General features: G+C 40.4%; 1 protein-coding gene across 1 annotated transcript in view; it reads right to left on the bottom strand.

Annotated features, from left to right (window-relative positions):
• LOC311246154 (DNA repair protein XRCC1-like) overlaps positions 1–20,471 on the bottom strand; it is a 118,684-nt gene extending 98,213 nt beyond the window's left edge. The window contains exons 1-4 of the mRNA XM_084336265.1: positions 19,986–20,471; positions 19,736–19,828; positions 17,333–17,440; positions 15,677–15,835 (exon numbers count right to left, since the gene is read on the bottom strand). Of these exons, the coding sequence (XP_084192391.1) occupies positions 15,677–15,835; positions 17,333–17,440; positions 19,736–19,828; positions 19,986–20,036 (411 nt within the window). The 5' untranslated portion in view covers positions 20,037–20,471. The remainder of the gene's footprint in view (positions 1–15,676; positions 15,836–17,332; positions 17,441–19,735; positions 19,829–19,985) is intronic.
• Between the last annotated feature and the right edge of the window lie 3,703 nt (positions 20,472–24,174).

Below are 24,174 nucleotides of genomic sequence, written 5' to 3' on the forward strand. Positions count from 1 at the left end.
TTATTTTGCAGCAATTCTTTGTCATTGCCGCCATCTTTAGTGTTACATCCCCTCACACTCCAGTTCTCAGGCTGCAGCTGGTTTAAAAGCTAAAGTAAACCAGCTTCTCTGCTGGCTGTGGCTCCAGAGGAGTTGAACAGTTCTGGCTCTGCTCGTTTATTTTCGATCTTTTGGCGCTTTTTTGGTGGACAAACCACCGCACATGTGCACTGTGACTCGTGACTGGAGTCTAGTTCTGCTAGCACACATAGCCTACTGTGTACAGACGGTTTCAAAATGTATTTTAAATTAGAAAGCAAACAAAATAAATGGACAAGAGAAAAAGAAATCTGAATTAGGTCAGTATTGTCATTTGGACAAGCAAAGCCATTACTTTAAGTTGCAGGCAAGAAAGACAAGTCTGTCCACTGTCTCTGGTTTTAAAACTGCCCTGTTGCAGGTATAAAAAAAAAAAAAAAAAAAACGATTTTTCGATTTTTTTTTTAATTTCGATATTCGATATCGATTATTAAAATATATCGCGATATTTATCGTTATCGTTATATCGCCCAGCCCTAGTAGATTCTGTCAATTACATCACACCGCTTGCACTCCGGCGCTGCAGCTGGACCCTATTGCCCACCTCTGCTGTTTATAATGCTAGCCAAGTTAGCACACACACAGATACACACACGTACAGTGGGCCAGTGACTTTGGTGTAGGGGTGTAACAATGCATCGCAATGCATCGATCCCAAGGGGGAAATTCAACTGCATCGATTTGAAAATGTTAGAATCGATTATCGTAATTTTAATGTGTACACAGTGTTATGTTATTCTCGTGTCCGTTACAGCCAACACAACGACATACGCTACTGCATCAACGTTATGATTAACAAAGTAAGGCATTCGTTTTGTTGCATTAACGTTATATTACTATTGCTATCGATAAATCTAGGTGTTCTAAAATCTATTGCTATTGGTAAGACTAGAATAAGTTACTGTCTCGGAAAACCCTCGCATATCGCAATGGCGGACTTTCAGGAAGTAAAAAGGCAAATGAGCTTCCGATTGGTCATTTCCTTTTTCCTCCTTGAAACCAGTCACGTCACTCTACTGTGATTGGACCGTTGGCTTGAGTGCAATGTGGGACTTGTAGTTTTTGAACGATTATCAGCGGAGAGAAAAAAAGCACGACTGAGGGCTTGTGTCCATAGCGGACATTTTTTTCAAGGCGGACCGCTTTGAAAAGCTAAAAAAATAAAATCAGAGCGTTTTCCTGAGTCTCGCGACTGTCGCGGCTTAGCCACTTGCTCGATGTTGATTGATCGGTCGAAAAGAGTTACCTTGATGAGCGGCGCTCCTCTCCAAAAGTTGAACTAGTTTCAACTTTATGCGCTGGGAGCTCTCCGCCCAAAAACGCTGCCGCCGAGAGCGCTAAAACGCGAGGCGCTGCGCTGGGAAAAGGAACGTGCCTGTCGCGTCTGTAGCATATAAATGAATGACAGAAAGGAGCTGACAACTCATAAAACGTCCCCGGTCGACACGGGCCCTGAGGCTGTAATCTGCACACCGTGCGAGTAATTGATTTTTCCAGTTCGCACACACATATTTCTAGGGGCATATGCGAGCAATATGGTCACACTGTAGAGCCCTGGTCACTAAAAAATTGTTTTCCTTCCTTTGTCGGCGGCTGGTGTAAAGTGGGTAGTGTAGTTTTATGAGATTTAGCCATCCATGGAAAGCCGTGGGTCTCCTCGTTCTCTGGACTACAATGGTTTCATGAGTGCTTCTTGTTCTTGCGTCTAAATCATCCGTTTTGCAGTGCAATGCACAGAGATTTTCTATAAGCTCATATTTAGCTAATAACACTTAAAATTATTGCAAAACAAACGTAGTGCTGAAAATATACACTTTGACTGCTGTTTTGATTAGGGTTGGGTTAGGGTCTTTACTCTTGGCTACATTTGAAAAAGAAACACATCATCACTTAATATAGACTATTGAGTCTTTGATGTTTAAAAAAAATTGCAAAAAAAATTAAGTTTAAAAAAAAAATATGGACTATTGATCTATTTGTGCAACATTAAATAAATCTCGGCCCAGTACCACCGATTCAGTATGCTGTATGTGGCAATGTGGCATGGTCACTGAGAACACTTTTAGGACCTCTTAAAACCTTCTCCGAGTTGTTCAAAAGTAATCCGATCGGATTTCAGATAACAGATTTGATCAAATCTTGAAAATGGGTTGTTCAAAAGAAAAAAAGGATTCTGAAATCGGATTGGATTACGTAATAAAATCTTGGTTTTGATCCGGATCAAACCTTCAGTATGCGTTGTTCAAAAACCTTTAGTAGGATTGGGATCACTTTGATCCAAAAAATCTGGATTAAACTGATCCCAGTAGAATGGTGGATTCAGGGTGGATTTCAATCACAAAATGTAATGAAACTTTAAAATGTGTATCCAATATTTGGATTATACAGTATATACATTTATTCATAAGATTTTCACTTAATTTGTTCATCCGCTAATGATCAAATATATAAAGTAGACATACTACGTATTCAGCCTCAGTACAGCAAATTCAAAAAATGTTGGCCTCATAAAATAATCCCCCAAACAGCTGTCAGTATTGAACACAAATATATAAATTATAAACTGTCACTTATCACTGTATATTAATCACACTGACATGGTCATCAGTCATTTGACTTTGACTTGTGTTCAATTAAGGCAATCATAACCAAGGCCTATAAATTAACTATGTTCACTACACCAAAGCGATGGGACCATGGACTCAAAAGGCCCTAATTTCACTGTTGCCGAAACCTGCGCTACTAGAGGGTGTTAGGTGCCATTTTGACTCAATAGTAGGGAGCTTTAGTTCTGCTAAGGGTGGAGAACTTACCAACAAAAAGAAAAAATATATTTGGGTAGAAATCACCCAGAATGTGAATGCCATGGGGTCTGGCCAGAAGAGGACCACAGAGCAAGTGAAAGCTAGATGGAAGAATCTTAGGGCCAGGGCAACAAAGGACCATGCTGAAGCCAAAAACACCCAAACAGGTGATTACACCTGTGTGGTACTTGACATTATTGGAGGTGAGAAGTCAAACTCTGCATGGGATTCAAGGTGTTGTAGGGGATGGTGAGCCTGTGATTGGAGAGGAAAGTGAGTCAGTTCCTCCTGATCCAGAGGACACATTTATTTTGGATCTCAGCCCCATCATTGAGGAAGAAGGTGGATCCTCATTCACTGGTGGAGCCAGTAGTTGCCACAGGAGCTCAGAAAAGAGGCTTGAAGTGTCCTTTGGCAAACGGAGATGGTGATTATAAGGCACTTCTGCAAAGAGAGACTGAAAGGGCGGAAGTACAGACTCGTCTGGCAGAGGAACAACCGACTCTTACCTGACTACAGCAAAGCAAGGCTAGACTTGAGATCCGCCTGCTAAAAGCTGTACAAGCTGGGCTCTCCACAGCAGATGATGAAGAACTCTGAAGTTATTTATTTTTGGTAAGTATTGGACATTTAGCCTTTTTATTCAATTCAATACATCTTTATTTGAAACTTGTTCTAAATATCCACAATGTACAGTATTTGTGAGTAATGTATATTTTTATTTATTTGTTGTAGGTCTCAGATGAGCGGACTGCCGGTTTCCAAAAATAGAAAAAAATATTGTTTTATTGTGTTGTTTTCTGTTAAAATAAAAAAAATAAAACACTTGAAGTGACCCCACGCTGGCTATTCTACCTGTCTACATAGCTAGTAGCCTACATTGTGATAGCCTATCCCATTTCAAGCACTAGTTATCCGGATTTGGTAATGCTGAAAAGTTTGTATCCGGATCAGAGTAATCCAATCCGATGTTGCTTTGAAAAAACGGCACAAAAATAAACTGGATTACGTGATCCTGGATAGCAAAACATAGGATTTCCAAATCCGGATGAGTTTTATCCAGATTAAACCTTTTCAACAACTGGGCCCTGGGGTCGGACTCGGAGCTCCTGTCTGCTCCCGCGTGCGGGAGAACAAAGGTGTGAAAATCGCCTTGTCTCAGCCGAGAGGATTCCTCAGAAATGCCCAAAGTGTCGCGCATTTCAGAAATAGGTCAAAATAGAGAAATTGCATTTTTTAGTGCTTTGAAATGTTCTATATATTAGGGCTGGACGGTATGGTCTAAAATGTATATCACGGTATAATTTGAAGCATAGACGATAACGGTATAAATCACGGTATATCTTAAAATGGGTTAAACACTGGTATGGCAGCTATTGCTGTACTCTTGTATTACTAGGACATATTTCACATAGTACAGAGGTATTTTAAGAACATTTATTGTGCAAAACTGCAATAGAAAAATGCAAAACCTTTTCTCAAGTTACTTCCATCTCTGAAAAACACTTTTTTTCATGAAATACAATCAAATCAAGCGGCACAAAGTGAAAATAAAAACTACAAGCAGGACAGGAGGTTTCTTTCCCTCAAACAACTCAAACACAATACAACTCCAACATAAATTTAGTGTACATGTTTGACAATGTAGAGAGAGAGAGAGAGAGAGAGAGAGAGAGAGAGAGAGAGAGAGAGAGAGAGGTAATAGGTTTGAGGTTTGAGCTTCCTAAGATGCCGTAGGTGATGATGTCACAAGTCAGGATGTCATTGTCAACACAGAGCTGGAAATGGTAGCAGCCCGATGGATAAAGCGATATAAAGAAATTAATAGCCAAATAAATGTGAAGTTATCTTTGAACCTCTGTTTTCAAGCCTCGTCAATATACCCCCCCCCCTTTCCTCACTAATGGACCTGGTGCCGCCCGCAGAGTCACGTTAGAAGTTAACGTTAGCTTAGTGGCTAACGTGAGTTAGCTTAGCAGCTAACGTTAGCCCGTTGCTGTGCTAAAGCAAGTCTCTCAGCCTCCTTAGCCAAATTGAAATGGCAAAACTATTATGGCAAGGTCCGTGAACAAGTGGAGAAAAACTGTACAATTAAACACTATGCAACGACCACTGCAAACGCAGAGTGAATCGTCAAGTAACTGCTCTAGTAGTCTAGTGAGTCTACCGGTCACAAGGTATAGTCAAAATTCATACCGTTTATACCGTCCACCCCTACATATGTTTCCTTATTTGCAAAACTTAATACGACTTGTAAATAGGTTTCATTCTTGCTAGATTGTATGGCTGTAATTATCCCGTTCTCTCAGAGAACTACACTCGCTGCAGCTTACGTCACGTAAATGCACATACATGCACACACACACTCAGAGACAGAGTGGGTGCTTTGAATAGGGTTTAGACTAGGGCTGCACGATTTTGGGAAATAATCTAATTGTGATTTTTCTGACAGATATTGCAATTGCGATAAAACTTGCAATTATAATTTTTTTTTAACACTTTGGCTGCCATGGGTTAAATTCATTATCAACCGTAGGTTGCCGGCTCTATTTGTCTATAGAGAAAGTCCCCTTCTTTGCAGGGCTATAACTTTTTAAATTCTATTGCTACATTGCCATTATTAGGGCCCATTCAAAGTCCTATATGTATTGTTCATTGGGTAGCAACGTTAAACTTTTTCATTCACATATTCATAGTAAAGTATGGTCTAATGTATAAGTATGTTTTCATCTCTTTCTGCAGCTTTCTCCAGAACGTGATCTATAGCCCCAAATACATTATATTGATGATGCAATACAGTTTTATGGCAATCAGCGCGATATAAAAAATTCCAACTAGACGTACTTCTAGAAGTTACTACACGTCATCTGATGTTGACCGGATGGGCTAGGGGGCGTTTATAATTCCGTGGGCAGCGTTATACCAATCATCTAATGTGGGTCAAATGTTGATAATAGCAGTTAGTATCGAAGACGGTAACTTTACACGCTAAAAATCACCCCAGTCTCCGCGCGCCGTTGGGCGATCATCGTAGAGTAGAAATGTATCATTATGGGATGTAGATTTACCCGGTCCATCTCCAGCTTGTATAATGGTATATACGTCCAAATCATGTTGTTTATCGAGTTATTGGCAATCGATCGCTATGTAGTGTGTCGAGATCGAGTCCCGGGACCTATTAGCGAGTGCCCGGAAGTAATACGGCCGTCCAGCACAACCTCTACGGCACTTCCTGTTAAGCGATTGCGCCGATCGGCCACCAGATGGCGCTCCTGAACCGCCAGAGAGCTCAGTGGGTCCTCCTGGTGGATCTCAGGCCAGCGGAGGGGACATATGAATCCGATCCCAGATTTTTGAAATATTGATATTAAAGACGCTGTAAGGCGTCTTCGGCAACTTGAGCATGGCCGGGAATGACGTGTTTAGGCGTTTCCCGGCACCCAAAGTGTTAAGCAGCCCCACAGAGGTTTATTGTAAAATGCAGCTTGCATCTGGCCTACGCGTTGGGTCTTTTCGAGACACCCGAGCCTGAAAATGTTTCTTTTTACCTGGGAATTGATACCGGTACCCAACGGTACCTTTTTTTCTGTACTTTACTCTCCCTCTCCTTTTTTTTTTTTTTTTTATCTTTCTTCCCCTCCTTTTTCCCGATTTTTCTCCCATCCCACGCTTCCTGGTTGTTGCGTACTTTCCCCTACTGTTGGTCCGGGAGACCGGAGACTGTCACATGCTTTCCTCCGACGCATGTGCAGCCTGGGGCAGGCCAACCTGGCCTTGCAGGTTCTCACCGGGGAGAGTGTAGCGTGTGGGAGGCCACACTATCTCTCCTTAGTTCCAACCCTTGCTGAGCAGGCGCCCCGACCGAACTGTAGGGGTCGCTGTCCACAACGCCCAGGACCCACCCTTCAGCTTTCCCACCCCCTGATACAGCCAATTGTATCAGTGTGAGAGACCAGCCAAGCTGATAGCAACGCCGGGAGCTGGATTCGAACAGGCGAATCCAGTGCCTCCCGGTGTTGGTGACGAACGTAGTCTCCGTGCGCCACCTGCCCCCCCCCCCTTACTCTCCCTCTCTGAAGTCTAAACTTCACAACACACAATCTAAAACCCCTTACCTCCCTCTCCGATCTTGTATCTCAATGGGACTTCCTGGTTTAAAAAAATTTAAATTAAAAAATTTTAAATTAAAAGATTTGCGATATTTTCTTTTTTTTGCGATTTTGATTTTATTTATTTTATCACTGTAGGCTCATGACAGCAACGTTAGTGACTTGGTTGAAACGTGATTCCGGAGTGATACCTAAATGCATCCAGTTTCATTCAGAGATTGAGAGAGAGAGGGGGGAGGGAGAGTGTGTCTGTGCGAGCAGCTCATGTGAGCCGCGGTGTTTCTCGCCTCTCCTTTGGAAACTAGTGATAACAACAATAACACTTCCGGTCGGGGGGTTTCAAAATAAAAGAGCAAAGTCTAAAAACAGGAAGGACGTTTATTTTGTACATTTGTGTTGTTCATGTAGAAAGTGAACTTTCCCAGCTATCGGTCGTATTGGAGAATTCTGTGTTAACACATTGACCGCCAGCAGCAGGGGGCGCTGATCCCCCTTCAGCGCCAGGTCTTTATTCAATGGATATAGTTTTAGACTGCGACATTTGCGAGTGCTTAAAATATATATATTTTGTATCCACTTTTTCTGCTTTTTCTGTGTTTTTCTCCCATCCCAATTTAGTCGTTATGCCAATTCCCCCCTCCCCTTCCTGGTCGTTGCTCGCATGTTCCCCCCACTGGTCGGTCTAGGGAGCCCTGAAATCTATCAGATGCTTCCTCCGAGACATAGGAGACAGCCAGCAGTAGGGCTGCAACGATTAGTCGACATAATCGACGATGTCGATCATAAAAAATCGTTGACGGGGAATTTTAGCGTCAATGCGTCGTATAAAAACAATCAGAGACGCAAATGTTCATTTGTAACTGCAATGCACTACAGGAAGTGCTGGGGGCAGTATCGTTTCCATTGTCTGACTGCATTCTGTAGTAACAGCCCGACCTCGATCTCGACACAATACATAGCGATCCGTTGCCAATAACTCGATAAACAACATGATTTGGACGTATATACTATTATACAACCTGGAAATAGATCCGGTATTTCGACATCCCATAATTGAAAACTGTCTTCTCCACGCTGATCGCCCAACGGCCCGCGGAGACTGGGGTGAGTTTTAGCGTTTATTATTACCGTGTTCGGTACTAACTGCTATGATGAACATTTGACCCACATTAGATGAATGGTACAAATGGGGACGAGGGGACATTTATGCACATGTACTGGGACTGCCCACCAGTTAAGATATTCTGGAAAGAGGTGACCCAGCAACTATCAAATCTCTTAACTTGGAATATACCTGTACACCCCTCTGTACTACTGCTGAATGATGTTTTTGAGTGTGCAGTACATCCACAGCTAAAGAGATTGGTTTTATCGGGTATCACAGTGGCTAAAAAGCTGATAGCATCACGATGGTTCCAACCGGAAAAAATGTGCCGAAAGGTCTGGATTATTACATATCTCGATGTGATCTATCAAGAAATATCTACAGCAAGAATTTTGGGTCTCAATGAATCCAAAATGACATTGTGGTTAGAAGTGGTGGAGAAAATAAAAGCTAGCATATAATGGTAATGTCTGGTTAGGAGCGAGGGAAAATGGATGGATTATCCAATGGGGGGTCCGGAAGGGGGGGGTACGAGCTGGAGCATATGTGTGTAGGTTTTTAGATAACAGGTATTAAGGGTATATCCTATATAAGACAATTAACTAAAATGTGATCTCATTGGATGTGCACTGACAACTAATGCTTGTATATCTTATCGTGTGTTGTCATGTTTGTTTATGTGTTTGTTTAAAAAAAATAATAAAAAAATAAAATACAAAAAAAGATGAATGGTATAACGTTGCCCACGGAATTATAAACGATCCCCCGCCCATCCGGTCATCATCAGATGATACGTAGAAATTCCTAGAAGCACGTCCATTTGAAATGTTTCATCTGGCACCGATCGCTATCAAACTGTATTTCATCATCAATATAATGCATTTGGGGCTATAAATCACGTTGTGGAGAAAGCTGCAGAAAGAGATGAAAACATACTTATACTTTAGACCATATTTTACTATGAATATGTGAATGAAAAAGTTTAACGTTGCTACACAATGAACAATACATATAGGACCTTGAATGGGCCCTAATAATGGCAATCTAGCAATAGAATTTAAAAAGTTATAGCCCTGCAAAGAAGGGGAACTTCTCCATGTTAAATAGAGCTGGCAACGGATGGTATATCATGAATTTAGCCTTAGGCAATCAAAGTGTTAATGCACATGTGTGTGTGTGTGTGTGGACTACTGTACTATTACAGGTATTGAAATGAACAATGCAACTTCCTTATACCAAAAAAAAAAAAAAAAAAATTATGAATAATTAAATATTGATACTTGGCATCCCTGTATCGATACAGTATCGCCACGCAAAGTATCGTGATACTACTACGCATCGATTTTTTTCTCCCACCCCATATCTATTTGCATATCATTACTATAGTAAGAGACACTAGGCCTCTATATTTTCATATCATTACTATAGTGTTATGGAAATGTTATCTATGTCTATACATCTGTGTTAAAATACATATTCTATGTCTTACAGCTTGACTAGTTAATATAGTAAACTGAGCTCAGACACTGGGTGAGAGTTTTTCAGTGTCTCTTAAACTCAGCCAAAGGGCCAGGAGATAGGAAAGGTCCAAGGCTATTTCTCTCCCCAGTTAAGACATAACAAAGGCTATTGTCGAGCCAATCTTGTTATTTATTCCCTAACTGCGGCACATTTTGTTTACCCTTCATATCTGGATGTATAATGTACGTCATTTCAATTGCGTATTAATGTACATTCTGACCAGAGCTCTTTGTCACTTTCTGGTCAGACGCTTGTGTGTAAACATGCGTGTCTTTCTATAAACTGATCATTTTCACTGTGGCCACAGATTAACAAATCTATGTTAATTTTTATATTAACTCGACTCAATGATTTCACTCGGCTCATCCTTTGTTCTTAGTAATTTCCACGACAATAGTAAGAGACACTAGGCCTCTATATTTTCATATCATTACTATAGTAAGACACTAGGCCTCTATATTGTCATCATTACTATAGTACCGGTAATTAGTGCTGTCAGGCGATTAAAAAAAATTAATCTAATTAATTACAGGATTTGTAATTAATTAATCTAATTAATCACATTTTAATCGCATAACCATTTTATGCCTGATATTCTATATTCTATAATCATATTTGTATTTGTATTTATTGGTTTAAAATACAGAGACAGTGCATATTAAGGAACATTTGACTGTAAATATGCCAGTTTAGCCAAGTTGGCTAATTTTCAACTGTAGTCTCTGGGGCAGGTGACATGAGCACAACAATAATTAAAACATAGTACAATAATTAAAACACAGTAGGAATCAGTATAGGTTACAATACACTAAAATACATACAAATAAATACATTAAAATACAACCCCTCAGTTAAAAAACATAGTACAATAATTAAAACACAGTAGGAATCAGTATAGGTTACAATACACTAAAATACATACAAATAAATACATTAAAATACAACCCCTCAGTTAAAATGGTCGCACACTTGACCATCTCTCAACCATGATTTTAAGTTAGTTTTAAATGAGATGTAACTTTGATACTCCCTGAGCCGTGTTGGCAGACTGTTCCAGGTGTGGGCTGCTCTCACGGAAAAGGCTGTCTGACTAAAAGCAGACCTCCTGTTTGGGACTACACAGTCCCCTCTGACTACAGACCTGGTATATCTATCAGTAGATGCTTTCTGTTTTATGAAAGTACAGAGGGGGGGAGGAGCCAAGCCATGTAGGATTTTATAGGTAAGGCAGGCATCTTTGAATTTGACAAGATTGTCCCAGCTCAGTAGGTTCTGGTTTGCTATGCTATAACAATGGTGGTGGCTGTTTGTTTTCCTGTCCAGAACTTTCACAGCCTGATGGTAAACTACCTGTACAGATCGTAATGTTGTAGAGGAGGCTTGTGTCCAGCTAGTCAGACAGTATGTTAAGTGTGACATAATAATGGCATTAAAATACAGTGCTGCTGCTTTTGTTGACAGAGAGTTTCTGATGTGACGGAAGTTTGATAAGTGAAACTTTGCATTGTTTACTACCGATTTAATTTGTTTTTTAAATGTAAGATTGGAGTCCATTTTTATCCCAAGGTATCTATATTCGGATACAACCGTCAACCTTTCTCCTCTGACATAGACATCAGGTGAGACAGTATTCATCAGCCTCTTTGTAAAAAACATGCAAACAGTCTTTTTGGTGTTTAAATGCAGACATGAGTTAGTCAACCATTCAGTGACCGATGTCAACACCGCTGTTAACTTGTTTGCAGCTTGCTGCTTGGTTTCTGCATGGACATAAATGACCGTATCATCTGCATACATCTGGATGTCAGACTTATTGCATACAGCTGGAAGATCATTAATGTATAAACTAAACAACAGCGGTCCCAATATAGATCCTTGGGGGACACCAAAACCACAGCTAAGGGCAGATGATAGCTCACCATTTGCCCTTACTCTCTGAGTTCTACCTTCAAGATAAGACTTCATGTATGTGATGGTATTAGGGGAGAAGTTGTACCGAGAAAGCTTGGTGAGCAGGACACCATGATCCACAGTGTCGAAGGCTTTCTTTAGATCTAAAAATGCGGCTACAACAACTCCCCCCTTATCAAGCTTAGATTTAATACTCTCCAGGAGGAAGCAGATTGCAGTCTGTTGAGTGTTTTGCCCTAAAACCAAACTGCATGGGGTGCAGTCCAACAGAGCTGGTGCTAAGGTGACTTGTTAGTTGTTCTGCTGTGTGTTTCTCTGCTATTTTGGAAATAACAGGTAAAATGCTAATTGGCCTATAGTTAGCTACCTCAGAGGATTGACCTGCTTTGTAGATGGGGGTTATTATAGCTTCCTTCCATGCTCCTGGGAAAACGCCTTCACTATAGGATCTATTTATGATTGTTGATATTGGTCCAGATAAGCATTCATTCAAAGTTTTTAGTAGCATAGTGTTTAGACCATATTTAGACCATAGTGTTTAGACCATATTTCAAATTGCATGTGTCCGGATGGCAGAATTCAGCACTGTATCTACAAAACCTTCTGTTTAATCATCTTCCATCTATTAATTTGCTTAGATTTTTCAGGTCTGGTCAATTTGAGCATGGTGTTATTCACAGTCAAAGATAAAAAAAGATTGATATTCTCATTTGGTTCATTACAATTTACTCAAAATAAAAATGTCATTCAATCAATCACTACGCAGATTGATTGATTGAAAATTGTATTAACAGATTGCAGAATGGGTACAATACAGTAAGGCTCAATACATACAATTGTTAAGGGGATGCAGACCAGAGAAAGACATTCGTCTTGTTTACATCAGGGTCCCCCATTTTCAATTCATAATGAATTGTAAGTAAGGGTGCAACTTGCACCGTGCAATCCATTCTTTGTGGATCTAGCCGACAGTATTTCTGACACTGGGAATACATTCCCTGAGATCCATAGATGTCCCTAGAATCAGATACCAAGAACATGCAAATTGCCCATATTAAAAAAAAGTCTGTAAATGTGTATTCTACGTTCTTATGGAATGAATGAGATAAAAAAAATAAAATAAAAAATTAAATATATATTTTTTTACCTTAATTTTGAGTTAATTTTCATAATGCGATAATTTGCTGTGTAATTAATTAATCTAATTAACGCGATAAATTGACAGCCCTAATAGTAATACATAGGGGTGGGAATCACCAGAGGCCTCACGATACGATCACGATTAGGGCTGGGCAATATGGCAAAAAATCATATCGCGATAACGATATGATAATGTTATCATATTTCTCGATATCGATAATTATCGAAATTGTTATAAGTAAAAAATTAAATTAAAAAAAATTAAAAAGAAATTATATATATTTTTTAAACAACAGATGTATGTTTATTTTGCAGCAATTCTTTGTCGTTGCCGCCATCTTTAGTGTTACATCCCCTCACACTCCAGTTCTCAGGCTGCAGCTGGTTTAAAAGCTAAAGTAAACCGGCTTCTCTGCTGGCTGTGGCTCCAGGGGAGTTGAACAGTTCTGGCTCTGCTAGTTTATTTTCGATCTTTTGGCGCTTTTTTGGTGGACAAACCACCGCACATGTGCACCGTGACTCGTGACTGGAGTCTAGCTCTGCTAGCACACATAGCCTACTGTGTACAGATGGTTTCAAACTGTATTTTAAATTAGAAAGCAAACAAAATAAATGGACAAGAGAAAAATAAATCTCAATTTGGTCAGTATTGTCATTTGGACAAGCAAAGCCATTACTTTAAGTTGCAGGCAAGAAAGACACGTCTGTCCACTGTCTCTTTAAAACTGCCCTGTTGCAGGTCACAAAAAATAAAAAAAATAAAAATAAAAATTTCGATATATATATTTTTTTCGATATTCGATATCGATTATTAAAATATATCGCGATATTTATAGTTATTTTTTTTATTGCAGAACATGGTATTTTCTCAAGCAGACAGATGTAAACACTGTAATCTGTGTTGCATGTACCTGACAAACTGAACTGTTTGTATTACAGTCATATTCCAACTTAACTGAATGCACATGTGTGCGGACTACTGTACTATTATAGGTATTGAAATGAACAATGCAACTTCCTTATACAGAAAAAAGGTAGCAATACTAGTAATACACTGGGCATCTATCTTTTCATATCATTACTATAGTAAGACACTAGGCCTCCATCTTTTCATAGCATTATAATAGTTAGACACTAGGCCTCTATATTTTCATATCATTACTATAATAAGAGACACTAGTCCTCTATCTTTTCATATCATTACTATAGTAAGACACTAGGCCTCTATCTTTTCATACCATTACTATAGTAAGACATGTATTCAAGCTGTGCTGAAGACTAAGGCTGCGGTTACATTATAGCCAAAATTATTCGTTTCAGTTCGCTTTTCAGAACGCTGCGTATTGGCAGGCAAGTTAGACGTCGTTTTGTCTCGTGAGCACCGAGTGATGTATATACATGTAGTACAATGCCAAAGCAGTAGGTGGCGATGTAATTCAAACATGAAGGCCATTTTCAACCAATCAGAAAGGTTGAACGCGTCACTACACTTCCTGCTCAAAAACAACAAAGCCACCATCTTTAAATACCTCACGTGAGCCATTTAGCAACATAGCATTTATTTTTCAGCAAGAAACAAAGTGCAATAAACAAAAACAGATACATTCACTGTGTGTTCTGCCTCATTTGTTGATGAAACAAAACCAACATCAACACAATTTACCACCAAGAGCGGAGAGTTTAGTCTCACAAAAAGATATCTGATGTTGTTAGCTACATGCTAATGTGATTGGCGTTTTCCATGTATATAGTTAGCATCGACGCTATCGTACATTAACGTAGTAACGTTATCGTTAGTAGAATAAATGGATGAAAACATTATTTAACAGATTGCAGAATGGGTACAATACAATACGGCTCAATACAAACAATTGTTAAGGGGATGCAGACTGTTGTAGTTTGGACTGGGCTCCTTATAACAATAACTTAACACATGAAATAACCGTGTGTGTGGACAGCATCACACCCTTACATTAGAGTTAGCCCTACTACCACTGTGGATATAATTCACCTCTTGGTTTTGGGTTTAAACGGGGAAGATCAATGGAAAACAGTTGTAATGATCTAATTAATTATGGCGAAATTAAAAGCAAGTAGAAAATCAATCTCTGACGGTGTCTGGGAGAATGGAGTCAAATGGTTATCCATCTGCTCCGTTATAAAGCACATGAATAAGCAATCTGAGGAGGACGCAGCTGATATCCTGTATAGCCTCCCCATATGACCGGTTGGTGTCGGGAGACAGCTAATTATAGCACGATATTGCAAGTGACTCCCAGAAATTGTTCTGATGTTTGGACTAATGGACGGAGTCGAGGTCCAGCCAGGGGAGAATTTGGCGTCGGTGTCTACTACTGCGCATGAGCGTTGGGCAAGAACGGCTCCGTATCTGGCTTGCGCAAATTACATGGCACTGTTGTCGGGGAGTTTTCAAAACGAAAACACCCTTTGAGCGTTGGCGCTAGGAAAACGCATTTTCCTGCCAAAACGGCGTTGCCCTTTAACTTGGACATGCAAACGAAATAATTCCAAAATGAAACGTTGTAAGTGTAACCATGGCCTAAGAGGGGGGAGGGAGAGGAGAGTGGCTGTACTTGGCTTTGACTTGAAAATGTACTAACAAAGGGAACAACAATAATGGTGAATGTCGCCTTCTGGGAGTGTAGTCTTTCATCAAATGGCTGAGAATCGTCTTTCATTCTTTCAAAGCCCTGATCTAAGATTTGGTTAGATTGTTACCATAATGTTTCATAGGACATCGATTGAAAAGTATCGTCTCGAATTTTACAAGTGGTGGCTTATTTTGAACCTGTAGTTTCATATTATGTTAAAAAAAAAAAAAAAAAATGAAAATCCCCAGAAAGTCCCCAGAAAGGGGGGGGGGTGAAAATCGCCCAGACTCCGGAACAATGGTGCACATTTTAGTTTCCACAATGGGGGAAGTTGGTTCTGTATGAGACGGTGACATTGGGTTCCATTTGACCCCAGGTGTTCTGGTTGGCACTCACCTTGCTGTACGGCTGGCTGCAAACAATCTTCACCCGGTCCCACTTCTCCTGGGCTGGAGTCTTCTGCAGCTGGCTGGGACCAAAGAAGCGCACCCGGTTGGTGTTGGTGCCATTACGGCTCTCCGTAGGGGACATGAAGGAGGATGTAACCAAGAGAACCTGGAAGAAAATGAATGACATCCAGGAATGAGCAAGGAAGGTGCATAACATCTGATGAAATGTACCAGCTGCTGGAGACAGCCGCCATATACTGTATATATATAATATCACAATGCACAATATCTGCGATAATCGATATATTCCAAGAAATGTAATCTAAGATACATCACAAAATCTGTGTACGGTAACTGAAGAAAAAATACCCATAAGGCAAAAAGCAGGAATTATGTAGGGATGTCCGATAATATCGGCCTACCGATACTATCGGCATTAAAATGTAATATCGGAAATTATCTGTATCGGTTTTCAAAAAGAAAAATGTATTTAAATGTTTTACATTTATTTAACCTTTATTTACCCAGGCAAGCAAGTACGAACAAATTCGTATTTTATTTATTGTGAAAAGTATGCATAATGTTGGGTTTTTGGGGGGGGAAACCCGCATATATCGGTATCGGTTGATATCGGTATAGGAAATTAAGAGTTGGACTATATCGGATATCGGTAAAAAAGCCAACATCGAACATCCCTACATGAAAGCTTAATCAGATTCTTTAGTGTGCATTACAAACTGGCCAATTGTACATGAAACAATGTACAACAAATTGCATAGTGCCTCTTTTATTTTGTATCCTCTCTTTCTTAGATTTCTCTGTTTTCTCCCCGTCCCAATTTTTTTAGTCGTTGTGCCAATTCCCCCCCTCCCCTACCTGGTTGTTGTGCGCATGTTCTCCTACTGGTCGGTACAGGGGAACCCTGAAGTCATCTGCAAGCTTCCTCCGACACGCGCGGTGACAGCCAGTGACTATTTTTTTCACCTGGCAGTGGGGACTCTCATTGGTGAAGTGTAACGCGTGGGAGGTCACGCTGCCTTCATCAAGTCCTGCCTCCGCTGAGCAAGCGCCCAGACCTGACCTGCTGTCCACAATGCCAGATTCCCACCCATGATCAGCCCAAGCCTCAAGCAATGCTGACTCCGGGAGTCGAGACCGCAGCCTCTTGCATTGGTGACGAGCGCAATCTCCGCTACGCCACCTGACCGCCCGCATAGTGCCTCTTTAACGCACACTGGCCACAACTAGATTATTATTACCTATTAATTATGTCCCCACTGGAAAACGCTGTTACCATCTGCGATAAAAAATATATACATGTGTTTTACCTAATAAGATTGTCCTGTGTTTTGTCCACAGTGCAACTATCAAACCAACAGACGCAATTGTAGCAATACCCCCCCCCCCCCCCCCCGACTCACGAGCACAGACGATATGGGCTAATGTTATTATGTATCAGCACTAAAAACGGAATGTTGAAAGACGCACACCTTTATTGCAAAGCAATACAATGGATGTCTCCATTGATGAGTCTCTAAAAGTAGTTACATTTAATCCAATATTAAATGTATGCACTTCTGCTGCGTACCAGTACCAGAATTGTTGAGGCATTCAGTATTAAAGTGTGAAATTATCAGGTTCATGGGGTTGTGTCCTGCAGTACCTCGTAGTCCTGGTCTCTGACAGCTGATGAGTTCCCCACCAGCACCTCGATAAAAGCAGAGCCTTCATTTCCAATATCGATGCTGTGCACCTGGTCCTCCTTCTCAAACTGAAAGAGTAGGAAAACAGAAATGATCAGAAGCTCTAATAGAGCTGTGTATATTATTGTAAAGTATTTCACCCCATTTTCATTAAGGAATGAATATGACTGGGTGATATGGAAGAAAAACCATATAACATAAATCATAAGGACTTTTTCCTCAATATTGATATATATTAACACTTTGAGTGCCACGGACGTGTTTTGTCGTTAGTTCATGCCGACCTTTGAGTGCCCCGACGCTATATAGCGTTGTTTGTCGTTTTTATTTTTATTTATTGGCGATTTGAATTCATATTTCATCAATCGAGCCTCGGGTTAGTGCTGCAGAGTCTCTCTGAGCTCAATTGGGAAGATACCGCTCTCTCCCTATGTAACTGCACCCCATTACTTTACACTGACGAAGGGGGGGTGGCCAGTTTCCTCATTTTACTTTTCCGTCGAGCCAACTGAAGAATCCATTGTGCTCGCCGGCCCGGAAAACGTGTGGATTATGTATTTACAGTACCCAACACTGTAATCAATAAGCATGATCGATATTTGGAATGGCGATCAGGAATTGGAATAATCTTTTTGGATAACATCTGATCTAAGGTAAGGAATCTATTTTACCAGTCTTAGGATAATCAGAGCTATTTTCACAGAGATATAAGCGTTTGCCCTATGTGTGTGTGTGGCTGTGTGGCTGTGCGAGCGATCAGGAAATGAGATAATAGATATTTCAGCCGGCTTCTATAGCGTGCATAAGTACACATATACTATCGATAATCTAGCGTTTATTTGAAAACGATTCATAAATAGGCCGAAAAATGACAACGTTTTTGTGTATTCCAGAATATTCCAGTAAATGCCTTTTATCACGGAATCTTTATATTTTCCTTGAAAACGAGGGCTTTTCAAAATGCTATAAAACGGAAATGGAGCGATTAAAAAACAATCAGTTTCGACAATGTTGACTGCAAACAAGTCATTGATAAACGACGGGCAGATTAGACACATAGCCATAATTTAAGACAGAGATTATGCGTTCACAACGCTATCATTGAAGTGGGTGCTGGCATTCAACCATGTTTTACCATGTTAATGGCCGGTAATCAAAGTGTTAAGAGCTGCTACTGACCATTATTTAAGTAACAATTATTCCAACAGGAAATTGAACATTTACATTTGTTTACTTTTCCCCATGAATGCAGTTACACTGTAATGGTGCTAAAGCTGCACTTTAACAGGGTCTTTTTAGCACATTTTAGAATCATAGGGCGGGATCCACAAAGAATGGATTGCACCCTTACTTACAATTCATTATGAATTGAAAACAAAAGTATTTCTCTGGTCTGCATCCCCTTAACAATTGTGTGTATTGAGCCGTACTGTATTGTACCATTCTGCAATCTGTTAATACAATTTTCAATCAATCAATCACCTTTACATCAGGGTCCCCCATTTTCAATTCATAATGAATTGTAAGTAAGGGTGCAATTAGCACCGTGCAATCCATTCTTTGTGGATCCCGCCCTTAGTGTTTCTGAATAAAATTCTTCTTATTTTGTATTTCCATTAGACAAGACACTTTGGAACATTGAACTGCCACCAATTAAATGTTTTGAAGCATTGATGCAGTATTTTTTGTCGATTCTCTTTTGTAATCGATTTACTAAATTCAATGACAGCCCTAATATATATATATATATAAATCATAATATATCTTGGGTTATGTATTCCAGTTTATGTTTATCTCATTGAACTATGTGGTAAAGTGCGACATAAAACCAAAGAAATGTAATTTTCTAATTACATTTCCTCAAATATTTCAAATTTTGAGACGATATCAATTCAGACAACAAAATTGTGCATCACGATTCACGATATTGTGACTTCATCAAGACATGATCCCATTGATTGATTGATTGAAAATTGTATTAACAGATTGCAGAATGGGTACAATACAGTACAGCTCAATACACACAATTGTTAAGGGGATGCAGACCAGAGAAAGACTTTCGTCTTGTTTACATCAGGGTCCCCCATTTTCAATTCATCATAACATAATACATGACATACAGATACAGTACTGCTACATCTATACATTTATGACATACCAGATTTACAAATACAGTAGTTTGATACAAGAAGAGACTATATACATTTGACGAAGAAACTGTACATTGGAGGCTGGTATTGAAAGATAAATTGTCCTAGTATTGAATTATCACCCAGCCCTAAGGAATATTATACACACTACCTATCTGAGGAATGACAAAACAACAGTTCTGCCATCTGCGGTGGGAGTGAGGTGAGAGATACCTGTAGAATTACTGATGTTTGCTTCTCTCCTGGCCGTGCTGCCTTCCATTTCCTGTAGGTATCAGAGCTGAGCAGGTTGTCAGCCTTGTGGGTCTGTAACGAGGTAAAATTATATGACAGGCGGACTGCTGACATGTGGCTCGTGAGAGTTAACATAGCTCATAAGCATATGTGCTACTTTCTTTAACAATACGGGCGGCAATTGTTTAAATTGAAGATTGCAATGCTAGTAAATAGCACGGCGACTTACATTATCCTCGCTGCTGCAAGACACGACGTGTTTTAGTTTGATTTCTGGCATGTTGCAGAGTTTGACAAGAGACTAACGTTAGCTCTTGCCTAGTTCCTGCGGACCCTAAATGGCTAACGTAACGTTAACGTTGGTGAACAGAATAGAGACTGTTTGTTTTACGTTCAACGACTGTGACTGTATGCCGTGAAAACGGAAAGCAAACGTGTAACGTTGGCTGGCTAACGTCAGCTATTACGTTAGCTATGTCAGCTAACTAGCTAGCTTCCTAGCAAACAATAGGCAAAAACACTACTAGCTTCATGCACCCCAAAATGCTGTTAAACATAGACTTTTAGAATTACTATGTATTTGATACATAGCTGCCTGTTTTCTTGGTGAGTCAGTACTCGCGAGATTAAATATTGGGATAAATAATATTGTACTTTGAATTTAGTACGAACTAATTTTCGCAGTAAAATCCAGTGTGTTAAAAATATGACGCAATTCCGACGATGGTGTTTCTAGCCAATAAGATTTAGGACTTTTTTCTTCTGTGGTAGCGGAATTGTAGCAGGAGTGCAGTTAGTCTCCCCCTGGGGGTAGTGCATGTGGTCAATTCTAGCGTCAAGGTAGCTCAGAATAAGATATAAGATAAGATATTCCTTTATTGATCCCCTTGGGGAAATTCAGGCATCATAGCAGTATGGGGGGAGGGGGGGGGGTACAGGTAGTAAAACAACACAGTATACAGGTAGTAAAAAAACAACACAGGCAGTGTAAACAATTTGATCAATATGGTCAATATAATTTACTATCCGACTAGCTGAGGAATATTCACATTATTCACAGTGTCACATGATCTCTCTCTCTCTATTATATGTATATATATATATATATATATATATATATATATATATATATATATATATATATATATTCAGTATCATAATTAATGAATGGCGGAGAGCGAGAGGGAGGGAATACTTGGTGGTAACAGGGGTAGGGCAACATGTCCCCTCCTTTATTACCCCACTGTCCCCATTCTCCAGTGGCCACTGGGGGCGTTCGGGCGCCGACCCCCCTGTTAATAGAGAGAGAAGGAAACATTTAGTTTTTTGTTTTATAGCCCTATAAATAATATAAACATGTTTAAAATGAATAATATTTACTCATTTTAAGTATGTTTGTGTTTCCAATGCACAATATAACGTTAATATATCAAATAAAAAATAATCGTTTTCCTGAACAGGAAGTGACTCACTGCGCATAGCCGCATTTCTCCCTAGCCGTATTTCCCAATAGGGGGTATCTGCAGAGCCGCAGAGCCAGGCTGGACCGGTTGGAGGCGGGGCTTCGTGGTCTGGACAAGTATTAGTGGTCTGGACAAGTATTTGCACTACTGCGCACCATTTTCAACTTCACTTTCGTCTCGTTTACATAGATCCCCCATTTTCAACTTACCTTCCCCCATTTTCAACTTAACTTTCGTCTCGTTTACATAGGTACATAGACAGTAATGTTACATCTAGACATTTATGACATACCAGATCTAGTAATAATAGAGTAAACTTGTACATAGACAGTACATCTAGACATTTATGACATACCAGATCTAGTAATAATAGAGTAAACTTAACTTTCGTCTCAGTAACAATGTTCATAAAGTGTTGAGTGCTACAGTGTAGGTTAGTTTATTAGGACAAGTGCATGACAGTAAGGTTAGTTAGGGTTAGATTTTTTTTTTTTTTTCAGATAATGGTTGAAGAAGTGAGTCTTTAAGTGCATGACAATAAGGTTAGTTAGGGTTAGATTTTTTTTATTCAGATAATGGTTGAAGAAGTGAGTCTTTAGTCGACGGCGAAATAATAGATTAAACTTAACTTTCGTCTCGTTTACATAGGTACATAGACAGTAATGTTACATCTAGACATTTATGATTAGCCGACGCTTTTATCCAAAGCGACTTACAAGTTCTGTACGACAAGCCATCAGGAAGGGCACAACTCTATCAGCTGAGTAACAATGTTCATAAAGTGTTGAGTGCTACAGTGTAGGTTAGTTTATTAGGACAAGTGCATGACAGTAAGGTTAGTTAAGGTTAGATTTTTTTTATTTCGATAATGGTTGAAGTAGTGAGTCTTTAGTCGACGGCGAAAGATTGGACGGGTTTCGGCTGTCCTAACTGGGGTGGGTAGTTCATTCCACCATTGTGGGGCAAGGACTAAGAATAGGCGACTTCTCTTTGATGACCCGACTTCTCTTTGATGACCCTCCCGGAGCTTGGATAGGAGTAGGAATAAACTGTACATATACAGCACTGTTTGAACCTGGCACACAACATACTTCACATGTCATTTTTCTTTTTGTGGAGACGAAGATGATTAGTACCGGTCTTCTCCTCAGACATATAAAATCAGTTTTTCAATACAAGTACGACTCAAGACACAGAACATTAGTATGCAAAATAAAAAATTAACACAGATTTTGAGTGTGAATGAAAACTTTATTTCAACAAGATTGCAGAATGGGTACAATACAGTACGGCTCAATACACACAATTGTTAAGGGGATGCAGACCAGAGAAAGAAGTTTTGTCTTGTCTTCTCGTACTGAAAACGTGACTGTTAGCACAGAGACGGCTGCAGTTACACACAGGGCCATACACATTGCGCACTCCAACACATAGCGAGAGAGAGCCCCCCCCCCCCCCCCCGCCCCCCCCTCATCCGCAATACTTGTCCAGACCACTAATACTTGTCCAGACCACGAAGCCCCGCCTCCAACCCGTCCAGCCTGGCTCTGCGGCTTTGCAGATATCGCCCGGGCTAGACGCAATAGCGCTCTGAGTGCGTCATCACTGTATCCGTCGCAGCCAATCAGTGCGTAACGCGCTGTGCGTTGAAATATGATGTATTATGTTGGAAGCCGGGCGCGATTTGAAGCGGTCTAGGCAAGCAGCCTTAGCAGCGTCTAGAGCCTTAGCAGCGTCTAGTTTTTTCCGTAGCCACATTTCGCGAAGACGCTCTCTGATTGGCCGACACAGTTTTTTTCCGTAGCCGCATTTCGCGGAGACGCTCTTTGATTGGCCGACGCGATGCCAGTACTTTTTCCGTAGCCGCATTTCTCGGGTTGGCTTAGAGAGCAGGGTGATAGAATGCGCCAGGTAGTTCTTGGTCGGATGCACAGGCGAACTTAGGTAACGTTAGAGTTTGTCTTAGAGCGTGACGGCAAGTTCTTTCGACGGTTAAGCTTAGGCACTCTTTCAAAGTTGGTTAGTTTGTCTTAGAGCATGGTGATAGAACGCCAGGTAGTTTGCAGGCTGTTCGACGCGGAAATGGGCAAAGACACTCATTCATTCAATTCATCACAGTACTGTTGTGTTGTGCTAACAAGCTAATCTGGATGCAGTCTGGACAGAGTGGATAACTGGATATACATCAACAGTCTGGGGACAACAGTGGACCACGTAAACAGTGAGTTAATTCGGTCTCTCTCTCTCTCTCTCTCTCTCTCTTGCTCTCTCTCTCTCGCTCTCTCTCTCTCTCTCTCTCTCTCTCTCTCTCGCTGATGGCAATGGTGATAGTTGTACTGTAACTGTACCTACTTAAATATCTGTATGTTTTTGGTTTCACCGACGCTCTCTGACGCACACAGTAGTGTGTGGTTTCGCGATGTGTGCGCACGCGCGTGTTTGTGTGCAGTGTGGCATTGTGCCTTGCCCTTGGTACATGTACATTTTTGGTATGATCGACCCCCCAAGAGAAAAATCCACGAGCCGCCACTGCCATCCTCTATCCCACCCACCTACCCCCTCCTAATGTACAGTTTCCTCCCCCTCGTATATATTTTCTGTTAGGATAACAGTACTGTATATTTGCATATCTTGTATGTCACAAAGGTAACAGTACTGTATGTCAGAAATATCAAGATATATATCTATGTTGCATATGTCATAAATGTCATTATGAATTGAAAATGGGGGGCCCTGATGTAAACAAGATGAAAGTATTTCTCTGGTCTGCACCCCCTTAACAATTGTGTGTATTGAGCCGTACTGTATTGTACCCATTCTGCAATCTGTTAATAAAGTTTTCAATCAATCAATCAAAACTCCTCCAATTCTCTCTCTCTCTCTCTCTCTCTCTCTCTCTCTCTCTCTCTCTCTCTCTCTCTCTCTCTCTCTCTCTCTCTCTCTCTCTCTCTCTCT

Source organism: Notolepis coatsorum (assembly GCF_963971535.1).
Source record: "Notolepis coatsorum genome assembly, chromosome: 19".
Classification (NCBI taxonomy): Eukaryota; Metazoa; Chordata; class Actinopteri; order Aulopiformes; family Paralepididae; genus Notolepis; species Notolepis coatsorum.